At 34.3% G+C, this 18,759-nt stretch overlaps 1 protein-coding gene across 7 annotated transcripts in view; it reads left to right on the top strand.

Annotated features, from left to right (window-relative positions):
• CDC42BPA (CDC42 binding protein kinase alpha) overlaps nucleotides 1-18,759 on the top strand; it is a 153,562-nt gene that overhangs the window by 85,091 nt on the left and 49,712 nt on the right. For all 7 annotated transcript variants that reach the window (XM_045537157.1, XM_045537155.1, XM_045537154.1 and 4 more), the window contains 7 exons: nucleotides 7,877-8,124; nucleotides 10,457-10,562; nucleotides 12,907-13,031; nucleotides 14,572-14,677; nucleotides 15,097-15,245; nucleotides 16,023-16,114; nucleotides 18,519-18,595. In XM_045537157.1, the coding sequence (XP_045393113.1) occupies nucleotides 7,877-8,124; nucleotides 10,457-10,562; nucleotides 12,907-13,031; nucleotides 14,572-14,677; nucleotides 15,097-15,245; nucleotides 16,023-16,114; nucleotides 18,519-18,595 (903 nt within the window). The remainder of the gene's footprint in view (nucleotides 1-7,876; nucleotides 8,125-10,456; nucleotides 10,563-12,906; nucleotides 13,032-14,571; nucleotides 14,678-15,096; nucleotides 15,246-16,022; nucleotides 16,115-18,518; nucleotides 18,596-18,759) is intronic.

Genomic DNA, 18,759 nt, shown 5'->3' with positions numbered 1-18,759 from the left:
TAGAGTGAACTAGCTGCCCTTCAAAGCTAGTATTTTTAGTTCTCCTCTTACCAGTAGGAAGCTGATACAGATTTCCTGATCATGCTGAAGAGAAGGGAAGACTGTGTTTGGTGGGAAATACTAATCTATCAGGAAGGAGTTAGAATATTTATGAAGGATTGCTTACCTGAACAAGATGTACTGGTAACTTGCATGGTAGTCATGGTTAGATATCTAGACCCTCTATCTATGTTGTAATTGACTCAGGGGTACCTTTGCAGACACTTGTGTTATTTGGGATGAGATGATAATGGGCATGGGGGAATACATCTCAGCAAAAGTTGCCTTGCAAGGGAAATCCTTGTGTCGTCTCTAGAGTCAGACTACCTAGTTTTAATTTCTCACTTCACCAATTACTAGCTGTGTAACACTGGACAAACATTGGCCCTCTTTTTACCTTAATTTTCTCATCTGTAAAACTGTTTAATGTCAGGAGAACATACATACATTTGTAAGCTTACACGTCATAAGTGCTCAGTAACTGTTAGTATAATAACATTATGTATGTCACAGTGAGTGAATTACGATTAAATTGATGTCATATTTTCACAGCATTAAATATTAATAATAGTCTGAATGTAGTGTTTGCCCTTTTTTGACTATAAACTTTGTCCATCCTGTTTGTTCTGCTTTGCCTGTCAGCTGCTGTTCTACCGCGCGTAGTCTATTGTCTTACTCATCCAGAACATAAAAGAATCTACACAAACATTATCTCAGAAAGTCTAGATACTCCTTCTGTGGTGCTTTAGAATTCTATTAATAACTGTGGCACAGCTCTAACTGTAATTATTCATTTGCGAATCTGTATCCCCACCTTCACTGTTACCCAGCTTACTGAAAACATAGACAGATACATTGACCCTGGCAAGATCCAGATATTCATAAATGTGTTAAATCAATGAATGAATCATGGTAGAATTAGTCAGAATTTACTTTTTCTCTGAATTTTAGTGGTTACAAGTAATTATTCTGCTATAAATAGAAATATAAGCTCTAGATTTTATTTCTTTTTTTTTTTTTTTTTTTTTTTTTTGAGACAGAGTCTCACTTTGTTGCCCGGGCTAGAGTGAGTGCCGTGGCATCAGCCTAGCTCACAGCAACCTCAGACTCCTGGGCTTAAGCGATCCTACTGCCTCAGCCTCCCGAGTAGCTGGGACTACAGGCATGAGCCACCATGCCCGGCTAATTTTTTTGTATATATATTTTTAGTTGGCCAGATAATTTCTTTCTATTTTTAGTAGAGACGGGGTCTCACTCTTGCTCAGGCTGGTCTCGAACTCCTGACCTCGAGCGATCCACCCGCCTCGGCCTCCCAGAGCTAGGATTACAGGCGTGAGCCACCGCGCCCGGCCTAGATTTTATTTCTTGTGTTTGTTTTGGGAGTTTGCTTGTTTTGGTTCATCATGAATATGCAGTCTTCCTTGGCTTACAAAGTAGAAATGTGTCTTCTATATACACTTAGGCCTCTAGAGCAGGATTAGTGTATAGAAGTCATTATGTCACTGTCTCAAATACTTTTTAGTCAGGGCCTGCTTTGTTTCCAGCACTATTCTAAGTGGTTTGGTTAGTAAGAATCATAAAGTGCAAACTAGAAGAAATCTTAGGCATTCTTTTTATTTGAGGATATTGAGATATTGAGACTATCACATCTTATATTCCTATATTCTTTACTCAGTTGTGGAAACTAAGGTACTATAAGGTTAAATCAGCAGCTCCCTTGGATTTATCATGTTCCCATAAGGAACTGAGGACTATAAATAGGGCACCATGCCCTTAATATCTGTTCAGAAGTAGTTCATTTAATTTTGTCCTCAGGTGAATAATTTTGGCTCTTCTTGACTTAATAATAGCTACTTTGGTGGCCAAATTTGGTCTCTAGGTTGCAGAATTGGTAACTTACATTCTTTTAACAAAACTGTAGGACCTAGTCCATGCTAGAGAGTGGAGTCTCACTTTTACAGTCATAAGTGATAGAGTACAATTTAGACCCAGGTTTTCTAACTCTCAGTGCCATGTTCTATCTCATAGTTTATTGTTTGTTTGTTTTATAGTAAACACTGCTGTGTTGAACACTCTGAATCACGTATATTGACCTCCCTGTCAAACACTCATCTCTGTGTCATTTATAAATTCAAAATAATAACAGATTTACCCAGTAAATAAGTTAATGCATTTAAAGTGCTTACGCCAGAGCCTGGCACATGGTAGAGGCTCAGTAAGTATTCTGTATGATTGTTACCACACTGTAGTTTCCTTGGCATATTTCCTAAAGTGGGATGTCTTGGTCAAGAGATATACACATGTAAATTTTAAACATATTTTAGCCCTTTTAAAGATTGTAGGAATCTTCACTTTATTAAGAACATTTTTAACAGACTTAAAATGAGAAATAGGTAGTCCTACAAACAACAAGACTTAGAGACTTTAATATCCCACTTCCAATAATGGATAGGACATATAGACAGAAGATCAATAAAGATATTGAGATCTTGAGCAATGCTATAACCAACTAGACCTACCAGATAGATAGATAGATAGATAGATAGATAGATGGATAGTCAGCCCTACATATCCATGGTTTCCACATCTGTGGATTCAACCAATCGTGGATCAGAAATGTTTGGGGGAGAAAATGGATGGTTGTGTCTGTACTGAACACGTGCAGATTTTTTTTTTCTTGTCAGTATTCCCAAAACAATACAATATAACAGCTGTAGACCCATTTACATTGTATTCAATATTGTAAGTATAGTCATGAGTTACATAACAATGTTTTGGTAAACCACAGACTGCATATATTATGGTAGTCTGGTAAGATTATAATGGAGCTGAAAAATTCCTGTCACCTACTGATGTCTTGATAATCCTGACCCTGTGTAGGCTTAGGCTAGTATGTGTGTTTATGTCTTAGTTTTTAACAAAAACATTTAAAAAGTAAAAAAGAAAAAAACCAAAAAACTAATGGGAAAAAGCTTATAGAATATGGATATAAAGAAAGAAAATATTTTTGTACAGCTGTAAAATGTGTTTGTGTTTTAAAATAAGTATTATTACAAAAGAGTTAAGAAATTAAAAGTTTATAAAGTAAAAAAAGTTACAGTAAGCTAAGGTTAATTTATTATTGAAGAAAGAATTTTTTAAAAATAATTTTAGTGTAGCCATTATACATTATACATTTAAGTGTATGTTTTACAAAGTCTACAGTGGTATACAGTAATGTCTTAGGCCTTCACATTCACTCACCACTCACTCACTCACTCACCCAGAACAACTTCTAGTCCTACAAGCTCCATTCGTGGTAAATGCCCTACACAGGTGTACCATTTTTTATCATTTATACCATATTTTTACTGTTCTTTACTATGTGTAGATACCACAAATACTCACCATTGTTTTACAGTTGTCTACAGTGTTCAGTACAGTGACATGCCATGCGGGTTTGTAGCCTAGGAGCAATAGGCTGTAAGATGTGTAGGAGGCTATATGTTCTAGGTTTGTGTAAGTATACTTTATGTTGTTCTCACAAGGACAAAATCACCTAATGACAGGTTTTTTAGAACATATGCCCATCTTTAAGTGACACATGACTGTAATCTAGAGAAGATTTAAAGTGTCTGGGAGGATATGCATAGGTTTTATGCAAATACTACACCATTTTATATAAGGGACTTGAACATATGTAGATTTTGGTATCCAAGGAGGGGGTCCTGAACTAGTCCCCTAGGGATACCTTGAGACATCTGCATGTAGAACTTTCTACCCAACGATAGCAGAATGCACATTCTTTTTATGTACACATGGCAAATTCTCCAGGACAGACCATCTGTTAGGCCATGAAACAAGTCTTGGTAAATGTAAAAAGATTGAAATCGTATGAAATAGCTTTCCCCCTCCATGGTGGAATGGAGCTAGGAATCAGTAGCAGAAGAAAAACAGACATGTTCAAAAAAATATGTGGAAATTAGTAAACACGCTATAAAACAACCATCAAAGAAGAAATCACAAGGGAAATTAGAAAATACTTAGAGATGAATGAAAATGAAAACACATTATACCAAAACTTACGGGACGCATAAAGGCAGTCTTCAGAGGAAAATTTATAGCTGCACATGCCTATATTGAAAAGGAAGAAAGATCTCAAATCAATAACCTGACTGTATACACCTAAGGAACTAGAAGAGGAAAAGCAAACTAAACCCAAAGATAGCAGAAAGGAGATAATAAAAATTAGAGCAGAGATAAATAGAATAGAGAATAGAAAAATAATAGAATCAATGAAACCAAAAGTTAGTTCTTTGAAAAGATTACCAAAATTGACAAACATTTAATTAGGAGAGAGAGAGAAGATGCAAATAACTAAAATCTGAAATGAACTGGATACTTTGTTACTGACCAACAGAAAGCAAAATAATTGTAAGAGGGATACTATGTACAATTGTATGCCAACAAAGTAGATAACTTAGATGAAATGGACAAATTCCTAGAAGCAAACCTGAAGTGACCCCAGACAAAATAGAAAATCTCCACAGACCAATAACAAATACATTGAATCAAGCAAATCAAAACATTCTAGCAAAGAAACGTTCTGGAACAGGCTGCTTCACTGTTGAATTGAACCAAACATTGAAAGAAGAAATAACACCAGTCCTTCTCAAACTCTTTCAAAAATAGAAGAGGCGAGAATACTTCCTAACTCATTCTGTGAGGCCAGCATTACCCTGAATACCAAAGCCAGATAAAAACATCACAAGAAAATTATAGACCTGCATTCTTTATAAAATATAATTGCACAAATAACCAAACAAAATACTAATAAATCCAAAAGCATTTTACAAGGATTATAGACCATGACCAAGTGTGTGTATAATGAACCAGTGGCTCAACATAAGAAAACCAATCAGTGTAATACGTCACGTTAATAGAGCCAAAGGAAGAAAACTACATGATCATCTTAATTGTTGCATGAAAGTCATTTCACAGAATCTAACATTCTTTCATGATAAAAACTCTCAGAAAACTAGAAATAGAAGGGGATCTACTCAACATGATAAAATAACATCATACTCAATGCTGAAAAGCTGCGCACTTTCCCCTTCAGATCAGGAATGAGGCAAAGATGCCCATTTTCACCATTGGGATTGAAGATTACTGGAGATTCTAGTCAGAGGAATTACACAAGAAGAAGAAATAAAAGACATCCAAATTGCAAAGGAAGAAGTAAAATTATATCTGTTCGTGGATGAACAGATATATATAGAAAGAAGCCAGATACAAAAAGACAAATATTGTGTGATTCCACTTAAATGAAATATTTAGAATAGGCAAATAAATAGAAACAGCAAGTAGAATTGAGATTACCAGAGTCTGGGTGAGGAGGAATGGGCAATAAATTCTTAATGATTATAGAATTTTTCTTTGGGATGATGAAAGGGTTTTGGAAATACATATTAGTGATATTTATACAACATTGCAAATGTAATTAATGCCATTTAATTGTACATTTAAAATGGCTAAAATGGAAAGTTTTGTCATATATATATTTTACTACTTAAAAAATTAATACTATAATATACCAATAACCAAATAATTGAATTTTACAATTTAAATCAGTGAATTGTGTGGTATGTGAATTATACCTCAATAAAGAATTATTTTTAAAAAGGATACTTTTCAAGGTTGTATGCTACTAGTTTTTTTACCCTCTTGTGTTAGTTTGTTAGGGCTACTGTTGCAAAGTACCACAGACTGGGTAGCTTAAAAAACAGACATGTATTGTCTCAGTTCTGGAGGCTAGAAGTTCAAAATCAAGGTATTGGCAAGTTTGTCTTGCTGGCAGTCTTTGGCATTGCTTGGCATGTAGATGCATCACCCTGATCTCTGCTTTCATGTTCACACAGTGTTCTCCCTGTGTGCATGTCTAATGACCTCATTTTAATTTGATTACTCTCTGAAAGACCCTGTATTTAAATAACATCACATTTCAGAGTACTGTGTATGTTAACATATGAATGGAGGGCACAGTTTAACTCATAACACTTGTATTTTTCATTTAATAATGCAATAAGCATTTTTACTTACTATTAAAAAATTGTCACAAACATAATTTTAATGATTATAAATAGTTCAAGAAGAATATCCCATATAGCCAATTCTCTATTAAATGTTTAGCCTGTTTTTATTTGTTCAGTATTGTAACTGCCATGAGCACCTTTATGCACTGCTTTTTCTATATCATTTTCTTGTTTGCTTTTTTATTTTTAAACGTGGGATCTCTCTCTGAAACCTATGCTGGAGTACAGTGGCTGGATCATAGCTCCTTGCAGCCTCCACCTCCTGGGCTCAAGTGATACTCCTGCCTCAGCCTTCCAGATAGCTGGGACTACAGGCTCATACCACCATACCTGGCTAGTTTTTTTTTATTTTTGTAGAAACATGGTCTTGCTATGTTGCCCAGCCAGGTCTTGAACTCCTGGCCTCAAACGTTTGTCGTTTTTTTTTTAGAACAGATACCTAGAAGTGAAATTAGTGATTTTTTTAAGGCATTTGATAAATGTCACAAATTTTTGCAAATATGAGAGGCAAAAGAAGTTTTAACTGTATTTTTGCATTACTTGGTTTATTAGTGGATTGTTTATTAATTATATTTTCGCTTTGTAAATTATCTCTTTAAGTCATTTGCCCATTTAATTTTGTAGTCTTGTCAAGTCTTGTAACCTCTTTGCACAGTAAAATTTTACTTTTTAAAATATTTTCAGCAACTATTTCACCAGTTTATCATTTGCCCTTTAATTTTGGTCCTGTTCCTTTTTAAAATTACAAAAGATGTATTTATCTTTTCCTCAGTGTTTCTTCTATTACTTCAAAGCTTGGCTTGTTCTTCTGTTTGCAGAGTTTTGATATGTTAGCCTAATTTCTAAAAAGGTGGATTTCAACCAAATTTCTCCCCCTTCTTAATGTCCTACCTAAAAATGAAGAGACCTACCGTTTTTTTTAAGCAGGGATATGAAGGAAATATTAGTTTTGAGCTTTGCCATTTCTTGTGGGACTATGCAAAAGTCCTCTCTCTTTTCATACATTCTAACTCTACTACCCCCTCCCCCATTTTAATTTTTTAAAGACTCAAATGTGATCGAAACTTATCTGTTTCTCATCAGATATAGGTTGCAGTTAGATTTTTCCTTTACTCCATATACCAAGAATAATTCTAAATGAATTAGAAATTTAATAGAAATTTAAATGTAAACAAATGATATAAGTACCAGCAAAAAATTCACATACATTGATGTATAATCTTTTTGTGAAGAAGACTATAAAAAATAACAACAAAAGTTACATAGGAATACAAACTGAGAACATATTTATAACACATATGGCAGACAAAAAGTTAATAGTGAGCTGGGCGTGATGGCTCATGACTGTAATCTTAGCACTCAGGAGGCCAAGACAGGAGGATTGCTTGAGGTCAGAAGTTTGAGACCAGCCTGAGGCAAGAGTGAGACCCTGTTTCTGCAAAATATAGAAAAACTAGCTGGGTGTGGTGGTGTGTGCCTGTAGTCCCAGCTATTTTAGAGGGTGAGGCAGGAGACTCACTTGAGCCCAGGAATTTGAGATTGCAGTGAGCTACGATGACACCACTGCACTCTAGCCAGGGCTACAGAACAAGACTCTATCTAAAAAAAAAAAAATTAGTAGCCTTAATACAAAGTTTTATTTTTGTGTGATATATAAAAAATGGTATGCATTTATATGAACAGTTCTTTATATTTTAGAAAGAAATCCTTATTTGACATTTTGTTACTCTTGTAGATGAACTAATCTTTTGTTATTACTTGTATAGCAAAAACAAATTAGTTACTCACCAGGAGTATGCAGCATAGAACATCAGCAAGAGATAACCAAACTAAAGACTGATTTGGAAAAGAAAAGTATCTTTTATGAAGAAGAATTATCTAAAAGAGAAGGAATACATGCAAATGAAATTAAAAATCTGAAGAAAGAACTGCATGATTCAGAAGGCCAACAACTTGCTCTCAACAAAGAAATTATGATTTTAAAAGACAAATTGGAAAAAACCAGGAGAGAAAGGTAAGAATCAAATTATTTTTTACGTAAGCAATAAATATCGAGTACCTGTTATATCAAGTACTGGAGATATGTAGACAATAAGCATGTTCCGGTCCTCAAGGAGACCAAAATCAGGATTGGTAAATAGAAAATTACAATGTAGCACGATAGAAGAGCAAATGGGATAAGTTTAGGGGCACAGGTAGGAGAGGCACAAAAGGTAACTTGAGTACATGTAGACTTTCTGGACAAAATTACTTTTAAGCTGAGACCTAAGAAATCAAGAAAGAAATAGCTGGAAAGAGTGTCCAGAGTGTCCAGGCAGAGGTGGGAGAATGTGCTGAGGTCTGACGGGAGAGGGGAGCGTAGCACATCCAGAGAATAAAAGCTGTTTACTGTGGTGGAAGCACAGATGGAAAGTGGAGTGATGAGAAATGAGGCTGGAAAGGAAAATAGAGGTAAGATCGTGAAAGAGTATAAGGCATTTGCACTTTTTTTTTAAGGCCATCAAAGGAAAGTAACACAATTATATTTTTGAATGATCACTCCTACTCCTGTGTGGGGAATGGACTGGAAGGAGCACACTGGAGGGAGGAATGCGGCTGAGAGATGAGGTGGTGGGTCTCAGGTGGTGCTGGTGAAGATGCAGAGAAGTGGATGGATTCAGAAGGACAGAGCCTGGAAATGAGGGAGCAGGAGAAATTACCAGTGATAGTCAGGTTTCTGGATTTTAGGCTGCTGAATGTACTCTTCTCCTGCCTAAACGTTCTGCCAGAGCAAGAGATCACCCCACCTCTCACTATCACAGCAGCTCCTGAACTCAGGGAGGCTGAGGGCAAGTTTGCCAGCCCGGCCTCTGGTCCCCCCAGATTCAATCATGTCATCCAGGGACTTGGGAGCTGGGTATGACCTAACCTAGTCCACCACCGCTAGCACCTGAACGCTATCCCAGGGGTCTGAGATCCAGCTGGTCCAAATTACCAACAACACCATGGCGGGTACCTACCTGCATGAGCCGCCTCTCTGCATTGCGCAGCAGAGATCCTGACGGAGGGGAACAGGTGAACCACAGAGCTGTCTGTTTGGGGCCGAAGGAAGAGGTTCCAGGTGAGAATACCACACCTACCACAGTGAGAGGTCTGTGCTGTTTAAAACTGTTGAGAGAGATAGGGAAGACTGATGAACTATTCTAGACCAAAGGAAACTAAAGAAACATAACTACTAAATGCAACACATTTCCCAGTTGGATCCTGGACTGGATAAGAAAAGGAGACTTTGTTGAGATTGTTGGCAAAACTTGAATTGGGTTTGTGAATTTGGATGGCAGTATTCTAGCAATGTTGATTTTTCTAATTTGGAAGGTTGCTTAATGGTCATGGCAGAGAGTGTCCTTGACTTTGAGAGATACACACTGGGGTATTTAGGGGTAATAAGGTGTAATATCTGCAGCTGCCTCTCAGTGGTTCATAAGAAGACTAACAAAGTCAGTGCACACACACATAATGGAGCAAATGTAGTAAAATGTTAACATTTAGGGAATCTGAGTGAAGAGTGTGTAGGAGTTCTTTGTACTATTGTTTTAATTTTTCTATACAAATGAAATTATTTCAAAGCAAATTTTTAAAAATGTCTAAATTTAGATATAAATTAGTTTCTAATTATGAACAAAATGTTTGAAATACTATTCTTAATCCAATTAGTATCGCTAGAAAGTGACTCTGACCCAATCTTAAATATTGAAGTGTCCATGACTTTGTATATTCTAAGCATATTGTGGTGCAGATACACAAAGAAGTGTCAGTTTGGTCTCAGACTAATTTGTCTTTGATAAATCGTAATGAATATGAAGCAGATGGCAGTTATTATTTTCATTTTGGTAGTTTATTCATTAACCTTCAGACCCTCTCAGACTATACAATTTAAATTAGCCACCCCCCTCACTGATACTGTTGAGGACATTACCGTATTTCACTCCTTTTGTAGAACTTATTATCTGAAATTAGTTCAGTTACTCCCTTTTTATTGCCAGTCCTCCTCCACTGGAATGTACGCAAGCTCCATGAGGACAGGACCTGTCCTTAGGGCCTTCAGCAGCTCCTTGGCACCTAGCAGGCACTCCATAAATATTTTTTAAATGAACGAGTGAACAAGTCATCATTATTGTAAATTCTTGGAAAGTGTTTTCATCAGACCTGTCATTGTCATGTAATCACGTTGTATTCTATGTGAATAATGGTTGTGGAGGTCAGTCTGGTATCTATACATTACATAACTATTCCAAAAATAATTCCTTTTACGTTTCCAGTTGACCTTTAATTCTTTTTTTTTCCTTTTATGTTTTGAATTGTGTTAGTCAAAGTGAAAGGGAAGAATTTGAAAATGAGTTCAAACAACAGTATGAACGAGAAAAAGTGTTATTAACCGAAGAAAATAAAAAGCTGACAAGTGAACTTGATAAGGTGAGTGATTCAGTCTCATTTATATGAATTGAGCATATGCTAGGTGTTCAACATTGTGATAGGAATTGTGGTTTTAAATTTATATTTGCTATACATTTTTGGTGTAATAGTCTTCCTTACAAGCTGTGATTGCTTATGTGATACAGCCAATTTTTGGCTTTACCGTTCTGTGACAGGAGTCTTCTGTAGAGAGAGTTTTGTGTCTCTCATCTTATTCTGTCTCATTTATTTTTTGAGCCTCTATTCTTTATTTCACTTTCCACCTATTCTGTTTTATTTTTTCCTCACTTATTCATCACTTACCTATCATGGCTGGCTAAATTCAGGCCAGACAAGTTCAGGTCAAGTTAAGGCCGCTGTGGGAAGAGCAGGGACAGTTAGGCCAAACTTGGAGAAATTACAACAAGCATGATTTCATATTCCCAAAGCAGAACTGAAAATAGCAGAAATGATACCGGGGGTAGATGATAATCCAAAGAAAACAACTCTGCCTAAATTCTAACTTGAATAAAGAACAGAACCGTGTATTGAACTTAGAAGTAGCAATATTTATGAATAAAATATCAAATACTTAAAGGAATTTTTTTCCAGTTAGTACCTCAGTTTTCTCAAACTGCCACTGTTCTGCATATCTTGTGCCAATTCTTAACAATTTTAAAAATCCTAATATTAACCAGAAATTTTAATAATTCTATTTACATTTAAATAAGAAGGGCTAAATAACTGCATTTTATGATGATTTTTAGAATTTTCCTACAGTGAAAGTATTATGTTCAATTATTAGTTATTATTAGTAACAGACTGAAAGACAATGACTAAATAGTTGTAAAATAGAGATTTTTCATTCTTTTTCAATTTTCCATTGTTTTCCATATAGCTCTCTATTTCTCTATTTTCTCCGTGATTATTTAGTATTTTAAAAAAATGCTACATAAGGATTTAAAGCATTTTAAAAATGACTTTGATTGAAAATGACTTCAGAAAGAATACTGTTAGTTCATTTCATAAAATCTTATAAAGCTGACATGTACAAATGTGGAAACTGTCTAAATAGTAGCATAAATGGATTTTTAAAACTCATTTTAAATAAACAAATAAAATAACCAAAATACTCAATAGAAAGTTTTATTAATAACAACAGATTGGAGAAAGCCAAAGAAAGGACTGGATATGTGGGAAAAAAAAAAAAAAAAAGTTCCAGACTGAAGTATGGTCAGGGATTAAAAAGAATAACAAATGTAGAAAAGAGGATATGAGAAATAGGGGACATGGTAGAAAGCTCTAACATACAAATATTTGGTTTCCCAGAAGGAGAGAAAAGAGAGACTGTGGCAGAAGTAATACTTGAAGAGTTAATGGCCCATAATTTTCCTAAGCCTATGAGAAATATTTAACCACAAATTCAAATGATAGCACAAATTCTAAAGGTGATAAATAGAAATTGTACCCCACTTAGACAAATCCTGGAAAAATGCCCCCAAAACTAACAACCAACATAGAATCCTAAAAGCAGCCAGAGAAGAAAGACATTATATTAAAAGGACTAAAAGTTAGACTGAAAGCTGAATTCCCATCAGAAAAAGAAAAAAAAAATGGAATTCAGAAGAAAAAGGAATGGCATCTCAAAGTGCTAAAGTAAAATGACTGCTAACTTAGAATGCTATATATAGCAAAAGTATCTTTCAAAAATGAAGGCAAAAATTCAGAATGTAGAAACTACAGGACAACCTACTTTTTTCAACAAATAAATTACAAGAAAAATAAAAATGGAGGAGCACCTATACATACAATAGACTTAAAAGACATATCAAACCATTAAGTTGTGTTTACTGATTGGTGTCATGACTCAATTTAACAAATTAAGTTTTTTGACTTGTTGAAATAACTGGAAATTCGAACAGTTACTACCTATGTGATGATACAGGAGGGGATAAGAGAACAGGAGTAAAATGAAACAAGATTGGCATGCAGGTGATCATTGCCAAAGTTGAGTGGTGAGCTCATGGGAATTCACTTACATTGTCCATTTTGTATATGCTTGAAATTGCACGTTTTTTTTTTAAAAAAGGAAATGACATAAAGACATTTTTAGACAACAAATGAGATGACGTCATCAGCAGAAATAGGCCATTCCTCAGGCAAATAGAGAATGTTCACAGAAAAGGTAGCAGGAGAATTCAGAGAGTACTTCATATTTCCAAATTCATTGACCAGAAGTGTATGTGATAATAAAAAGACAAGCATTTTTGAGTAGAAAATGATGAGTTATCAGATTTAACAACAGGTATCTGAGCATCTTGAATTCCTGGTCCTAAAAGTCACACATCTTATAACTGCCTTTCAGCTTACCACTTTGTATGAGAACTTAAGTATACGAAACCAGCAGTTAGAAGAAGAGGTGAAAGATCTAGCAGACAAGAAGGAATCCGTTGCACATTGGGAAGCCCAAATCACAGAAATAATTCAGTGGTGAGTGGTTTTTTAAATGTATTTTTGTGAATGATTGTGGAATGATCGAGTCAGCATTTCCGAAGCTTAAACCAGCACTAGTTGGGGTCGATTAGCCTGGCCGCTTAAATTGATAATACAGTTTTCTTCATTGTTACTATACATAGTATCCTTGTACCCTAAAGACGGTAATCTCCCCCATCCCCATTTATGCTTTACACTATAAATCAGATGATTAAATGAAAAGATTGCCAAGTTCAAAGAATTTTAGAAGGAAAAAGCCTCTTACTGCACAAACTTTCTTAAAATAATTTCTAAAGCCATTTTTCTTTAAAAGGCAATAAAAATATGTACATGTATGTAGAGCCTAAAATATGTAACTGTCACTAGAGTGGGCAACTTTTTACAATGGTTTTATTTCATCTCTTTTTAGATTCTTTTGCTTGTATTCTAAAAAGCCTCCTACCTGAGAACATAGAGTACCAAACCCCTTTTAAAGGGCCTCTTTAAGATAGATAGATATGAATTTGACTCCTCAAGAAGTTTAAATTCTATAAGATGCTAAAGCAAGGGTTAAGATGTAAACATGTCTGCTGTATTCATCATGGATACATATTGATTTACCTGAGATATACTTTCCTCATAGCTTCAGTGACCTGGATTTTATCTGTGAAAACAACCGTTTTATACAAAGACAAAATGTCTTCCCAAAAGTGTATTAGAATATACTTCAGAGCATCTCAAATTTCAATTCTATTTTTTTTCTCTGTACAACATGGCTTTCTGTATACCAATGGTTTTTATTCTTTCTGAGATAGGACTTTATTTTATAGATTTTTATGTGCTGGGCTCCACCCGCCCCCCCCCTTCCCTGTTATTTTGGAGGAGATATAACAAATGGAAACTTTTTCTTGAGAAATTCCAAAATGTAGAATTTTTCCTATTGAATATAATGGGAAAACTTTTATATCTAAAATCATAATAATTTTATCAGCTAGATAGCCTTAAGATAGTAAGTAGAAATTGGGTTTCAGTAGACTCTAATTTTTTCTCTTATTATGTTATTGATCATTTTAGAAAACAGAAGAACTTAATTATGATACATCCCTAATATTTGCAGAATATCCTACTTCAAACGTAAACGTTCTAAATTTGGTATATTTCAGTTTTAAGATGGGTGTGTTGTGTTTTTATAAGATGAAATGGCAAAATCCAATTAATGAGAAATCATAATATTCTTTGGAAAGCCTCACACACATACACATGTGTGTTAAATGTTAGATTTAAAGAGTTAATTCTGTGGTTCAAGGGTGAAGTTTGACTAATTTATCAGATATGAGTAACTCGGACTTTCCTACACATCACCAGCTCTAAGTTATATATATAACTGAACAGTACAGTCACCTTCCCAGCTGTTGATAGACAATAGGACTATGGTAGACCCTTTGAAATAAATTATTTAAGAATATATTTAAATTTGTATCACTTATTTCTCTATGAAGCTTTAAAATAATATATATCACACTGAAGTTTTTCTGTTTTACTTTTGTGTATATTCTAGGGTCAGTGATGAAAAGGATGCACGAGGGTATCTTCAGGCCTTGGCTTCTAAAATGACTGAAGAATTGGAAGCATTAAGAAATTCCAGCTTGGGTACACGAGCAACAGTAAGCTGTATCATTTTGCGTGGAGGCTTATCATATTAGAAAAAACAAGGCTCCCAAAACACTATAATAAATATGATTACTTATATCAGTTTGTCTAGGCTTTAGCCCTCTGTATAGTTTTTCATGAGAAATCAGGTAGTTAAGTCTTTTTCAGTTTAGGAAAACATAACACGTAGCTGCTTAACTGTAATTTGTGTGGATAGCCATTATTGGAAATAACTATTAAAAACTCATTTGTCTGTATTTATAATTATTTCTGAGTTTAATGAAAAATAATACATTTTCACAAGTAATGTTTTTATTTTATTCTGTAATTAGAGAAAGATAGTGCTTATAAGTAGCTTCCAAATTCACTTGGGTTACTAAATTTAAATGTTAAAATAGGATGGAGCTAAAAACACAGTCATATCATTTCATAGGATATGCCCTGGAAAATGCGTCGTTTTGCAAAACTGGATATGTCAGCTAGACTGGAGTTGCAGTCAGCTCTAGATGCGGAAATAAGAGCCAAACAGGCCATCCAAGAAGAGCTTAATAAAGTTAAAGCATCTAACATCATAACAGAATGGTAAGATTGACTAATATCCTACTAGAATAATTTCTACATTTGTCAAAAATTATTTGGATAGAAGTTACATGTAAATTTTTTGTTTATGAACTTTTGTTATAAATAATAAAGACAAATTAAATATGCTTTCCTTAAATGTGCTTGTGTGGCATTGAAAAGGGACAGAACTTTTTCTGGAGTATACCAATTAATCTCAGCATAAAGAGCTACTGAATGTCATTCTCTGTGTTGTAATTTGGAATAAGTATGATCTTTTCTCCTTACGCCCAGGACATGAGTTTATACATTTGTACATAAATCAGGGACACGAGTCAAATTGAAAAATTGTAAACCTACTTATGAATATCCTCCACTTTCATGGTTGGTTGCCTATGAACGAAATCTAATAGAAGTCTAAAACTAACCTCTGACTTTATAGCATTTTTTAATTTGATAATATAGCTCAGGGTCAGCAAACTTTTTCTATAAAGGGCCAGATAGTAAATATTTTAGGCTTTGAGAGCCATTACAGCCTCCATCACCACTACTCAACTTTACTATTGTAGTACAAAAGCAGCTCTAGTCAGTACTCATGAATGAATGAGCCTGGCTGTGTTCTGGTCAAACTATATTTACATACAAGTAGGTGGCAGGCTGTATCTGTCCTTCTGGCAGTTGTTTGTAGTCCTCTAATTTAGTATGACGGATGTTTAAACCAAATGAAGTCCAGCTACATTCAAGATGGCTCACTAACCAGCAGTAAAAATTAATGACATTTTTTCTTTTTTCTTATTTAAGTAAACTAAAAGATTCAGAGAAGAAGAACTTGGAACTACTATCAGAAATCGAACAGCTGATAAAGGACACTGAAGAGCTGAGATCTGAAAAGGGTATGGGAATGTGTGTTTGCATCAACCACAACTTACTGTTCTGTTACGAATACACCTTATCACATACGAATCACCTTATTGTGTAGGTGGGAGAATTACCCACATAGCAGTTCTGGCACTCATGTATGAATATGTGTGTGTGTGTGTGTGTACGTGTATATATATGACATGTTCACATACACACATATTTGGTTGACTGGTCTCTGTCATGTTGTTTTACTTAATATACATTTTTTAATGATTTTATAGTAACAGAAAAGTCACTTTGTCATAAATTTGATTAGTTTCTCAGTGGCATGGACTATTACATCAGTGACATTTTTGTAACTGGAAAAAATTTTCTTATTTTATAATATTCTCAAATGTTATAGTATGAGGCAATCACTCTGACAATGGCAACATGTGTTAACATGTTAACATTCAGAATTTGCTGAGGGTACTTGAACAGGGATTTTTTTTTTTTTTTTTTTTTTTTTTAGCACTTTTTATGTGCATAGAATGTACAAAATCTTGGAGGGGATTCACTCCCAGGGTAGTTGAGGAAACTGTATGAAATAACTAAAGATTAATCTAACTCACTATTAATAGAGCAATGTGGTAAGGAAGAATTATTTTGACATTTCAGTGATGTCTTCCATTTTGCTACTTAAATTTCTCACCCTGTGGAATTTCTTAGGATTTATTACCATTTTCTTGAAAACTTTACTTGAGCATTTTTCCACTGATGTGAATAGTCAGAGTGTTTGATAGCTCTATTCCATGAACTTCTTAAGCTTTCTTTCCATAATGTGGGCATTAAAAGTGTGAAGATTTAAAAAAAATAAATTTAGAATGCTATTTTTTAAATAAGGGGGTATCTTATATGCAGTTATTCAAAGTTAATTTTTCTGACAAATGCTATCACTAGAAACTAAACTAGTTATTGGGCTTCACATTATTAGACTTAAGTGCTTTCCTGTCATTTCCCAGCCCTGCTCTGCATGTGCTTATAAAATGGGGAAGGACAGAGAGAAATCACATAAAGGAGCTAACCTGAAAAAAGTTGGTGTTCAATAAATTTTAGTGGATTGAATTTCTTAATGAACAAGAAAAGGAAGGAAACCAGAAAAAGTGAATAGGAACTCAAATTGGGAGCACAAGCCATCAGGCTAAAATGAAGATCAAGCTAGGTTTTAATTCATAAAGAGTAGATGGGAGATGTATTATTTAGTGAGGAGAAGATAAAGAATACTTATGACAACTTGCAGCCCTAAAGGCGATTTAAGAGGAAAGAGACCACTGTAGAGTATGACTTGCACACCAGGTGACCTTGACTGCATTTTTTTAGAATAGACCTGAATTTGAAAAAAAGAGACTTAAGTTTGTCCGATTGCTTTATGAAGACATGTTAAACATAGCTTTTTTATTAGGATTTTGAATATTGGAGAATAAAATTTTACTGTATGCTATAATGTATTATACTACTTGATAATAGGATGTGGTCTTTATATTATGAGAGCAAGGGTTGTTTTTAATGCTTTGTTTACTATTGTCTCCCCAGTGTTTAGAACAGTGTCTGGCACATAGTAGGCTCTCAATAAGTGTTTGTTGACTGAATGAATTGCTGAACATATGGCCTTATCTTGTAACTATGTTATATTATGAGCGGATAATAGGAAAAGCACACAAACTCAGTTGATGTCAATTCCTAAGGATATGGAAGTCAAAAATGTGTGATTGGTTGTCTTCTGCTTTTTCCTCCCTAGTATTTATCATCATTTGTATGTTTTAAGAATTATCTTGGAAATTACGCATTTAAAGTTAATACCATAGCCCAGAGATATGTATGCATTTTTATAAATTCATCTAAGAAAAGTTGGGCTTGGATTCTTCATCCTGCCAATAAAATAGTTCCTGAAATCAGATTGACAAAGTGTTTTTATAATTAAATACATTTGTTTTATCACTGCATTATTTTCTTATAAAAGATTATTTACGTTAGTCAGTGCATAGTTTATGCTGATAAGAGTATTTCAAAGCACAAACCTTGTTTGGTATTAAATTAGCTTGGAAAATCAGACTTAAACAGGATTTTTTATGTCCTACTTTTTAAATTCTCTCAAATTTACTAAAACATTTAATGTGTTTTCTAATGATGTACTGTATGGAAAAAGAAACTGAATAACTCAGATACCTCTAGAAGCAAGTATTTCATGCAAACTGATATAATTGAACTATTAAGTGATATTCTAGGAAACACTAAGGTATTTTAGTTTTTTAAATATGTAAAGTTAAAATAGTGATCAGATTTGAAATACAGTAGTTTATGAACAGCTTTTAATGGATTCAGACAGGAAAGAAAGGCTATCCATGAAAATTAGTTTTAATTGTTGTAGTTTAAAAAAAAGTTGCTGCTGTCTTCTAGGTATAGAGCACCAAGACTCACAGCATTCTTTCTTGGCATTTTTGAATACGCCTACCGATGCTCTGGATCAATTTGAAGTAAGTATTAAACTCTTCAAATATCCTTTGTGGTCAATTTAAAATTCACTTTGTGATTTAAAGTTCTCTTAAAATAAAAGTTTTATTGCATCCCACATGAGAGGACCTAGAATCTTACATAAACAAAAACATGTTAGGAAAGGAATATGTTCTGCATTCTTACG

Source organism: Lemur catta, chromosome 25 (genome assembly GCF_020740605.2).
Source record: "Lemur catta isolate mLemCat1 chromosome 25, mLemCat1.pri, whole genome shotgun sequence".
NCBI lineage: Eukaryota > Metazoa > Chordata > Mammalia > Primates > Lemuridae > Lemur > Lemur catta.
This window is presented reverse-complemented; position numbering and strand designations above follow the sequence as displayed.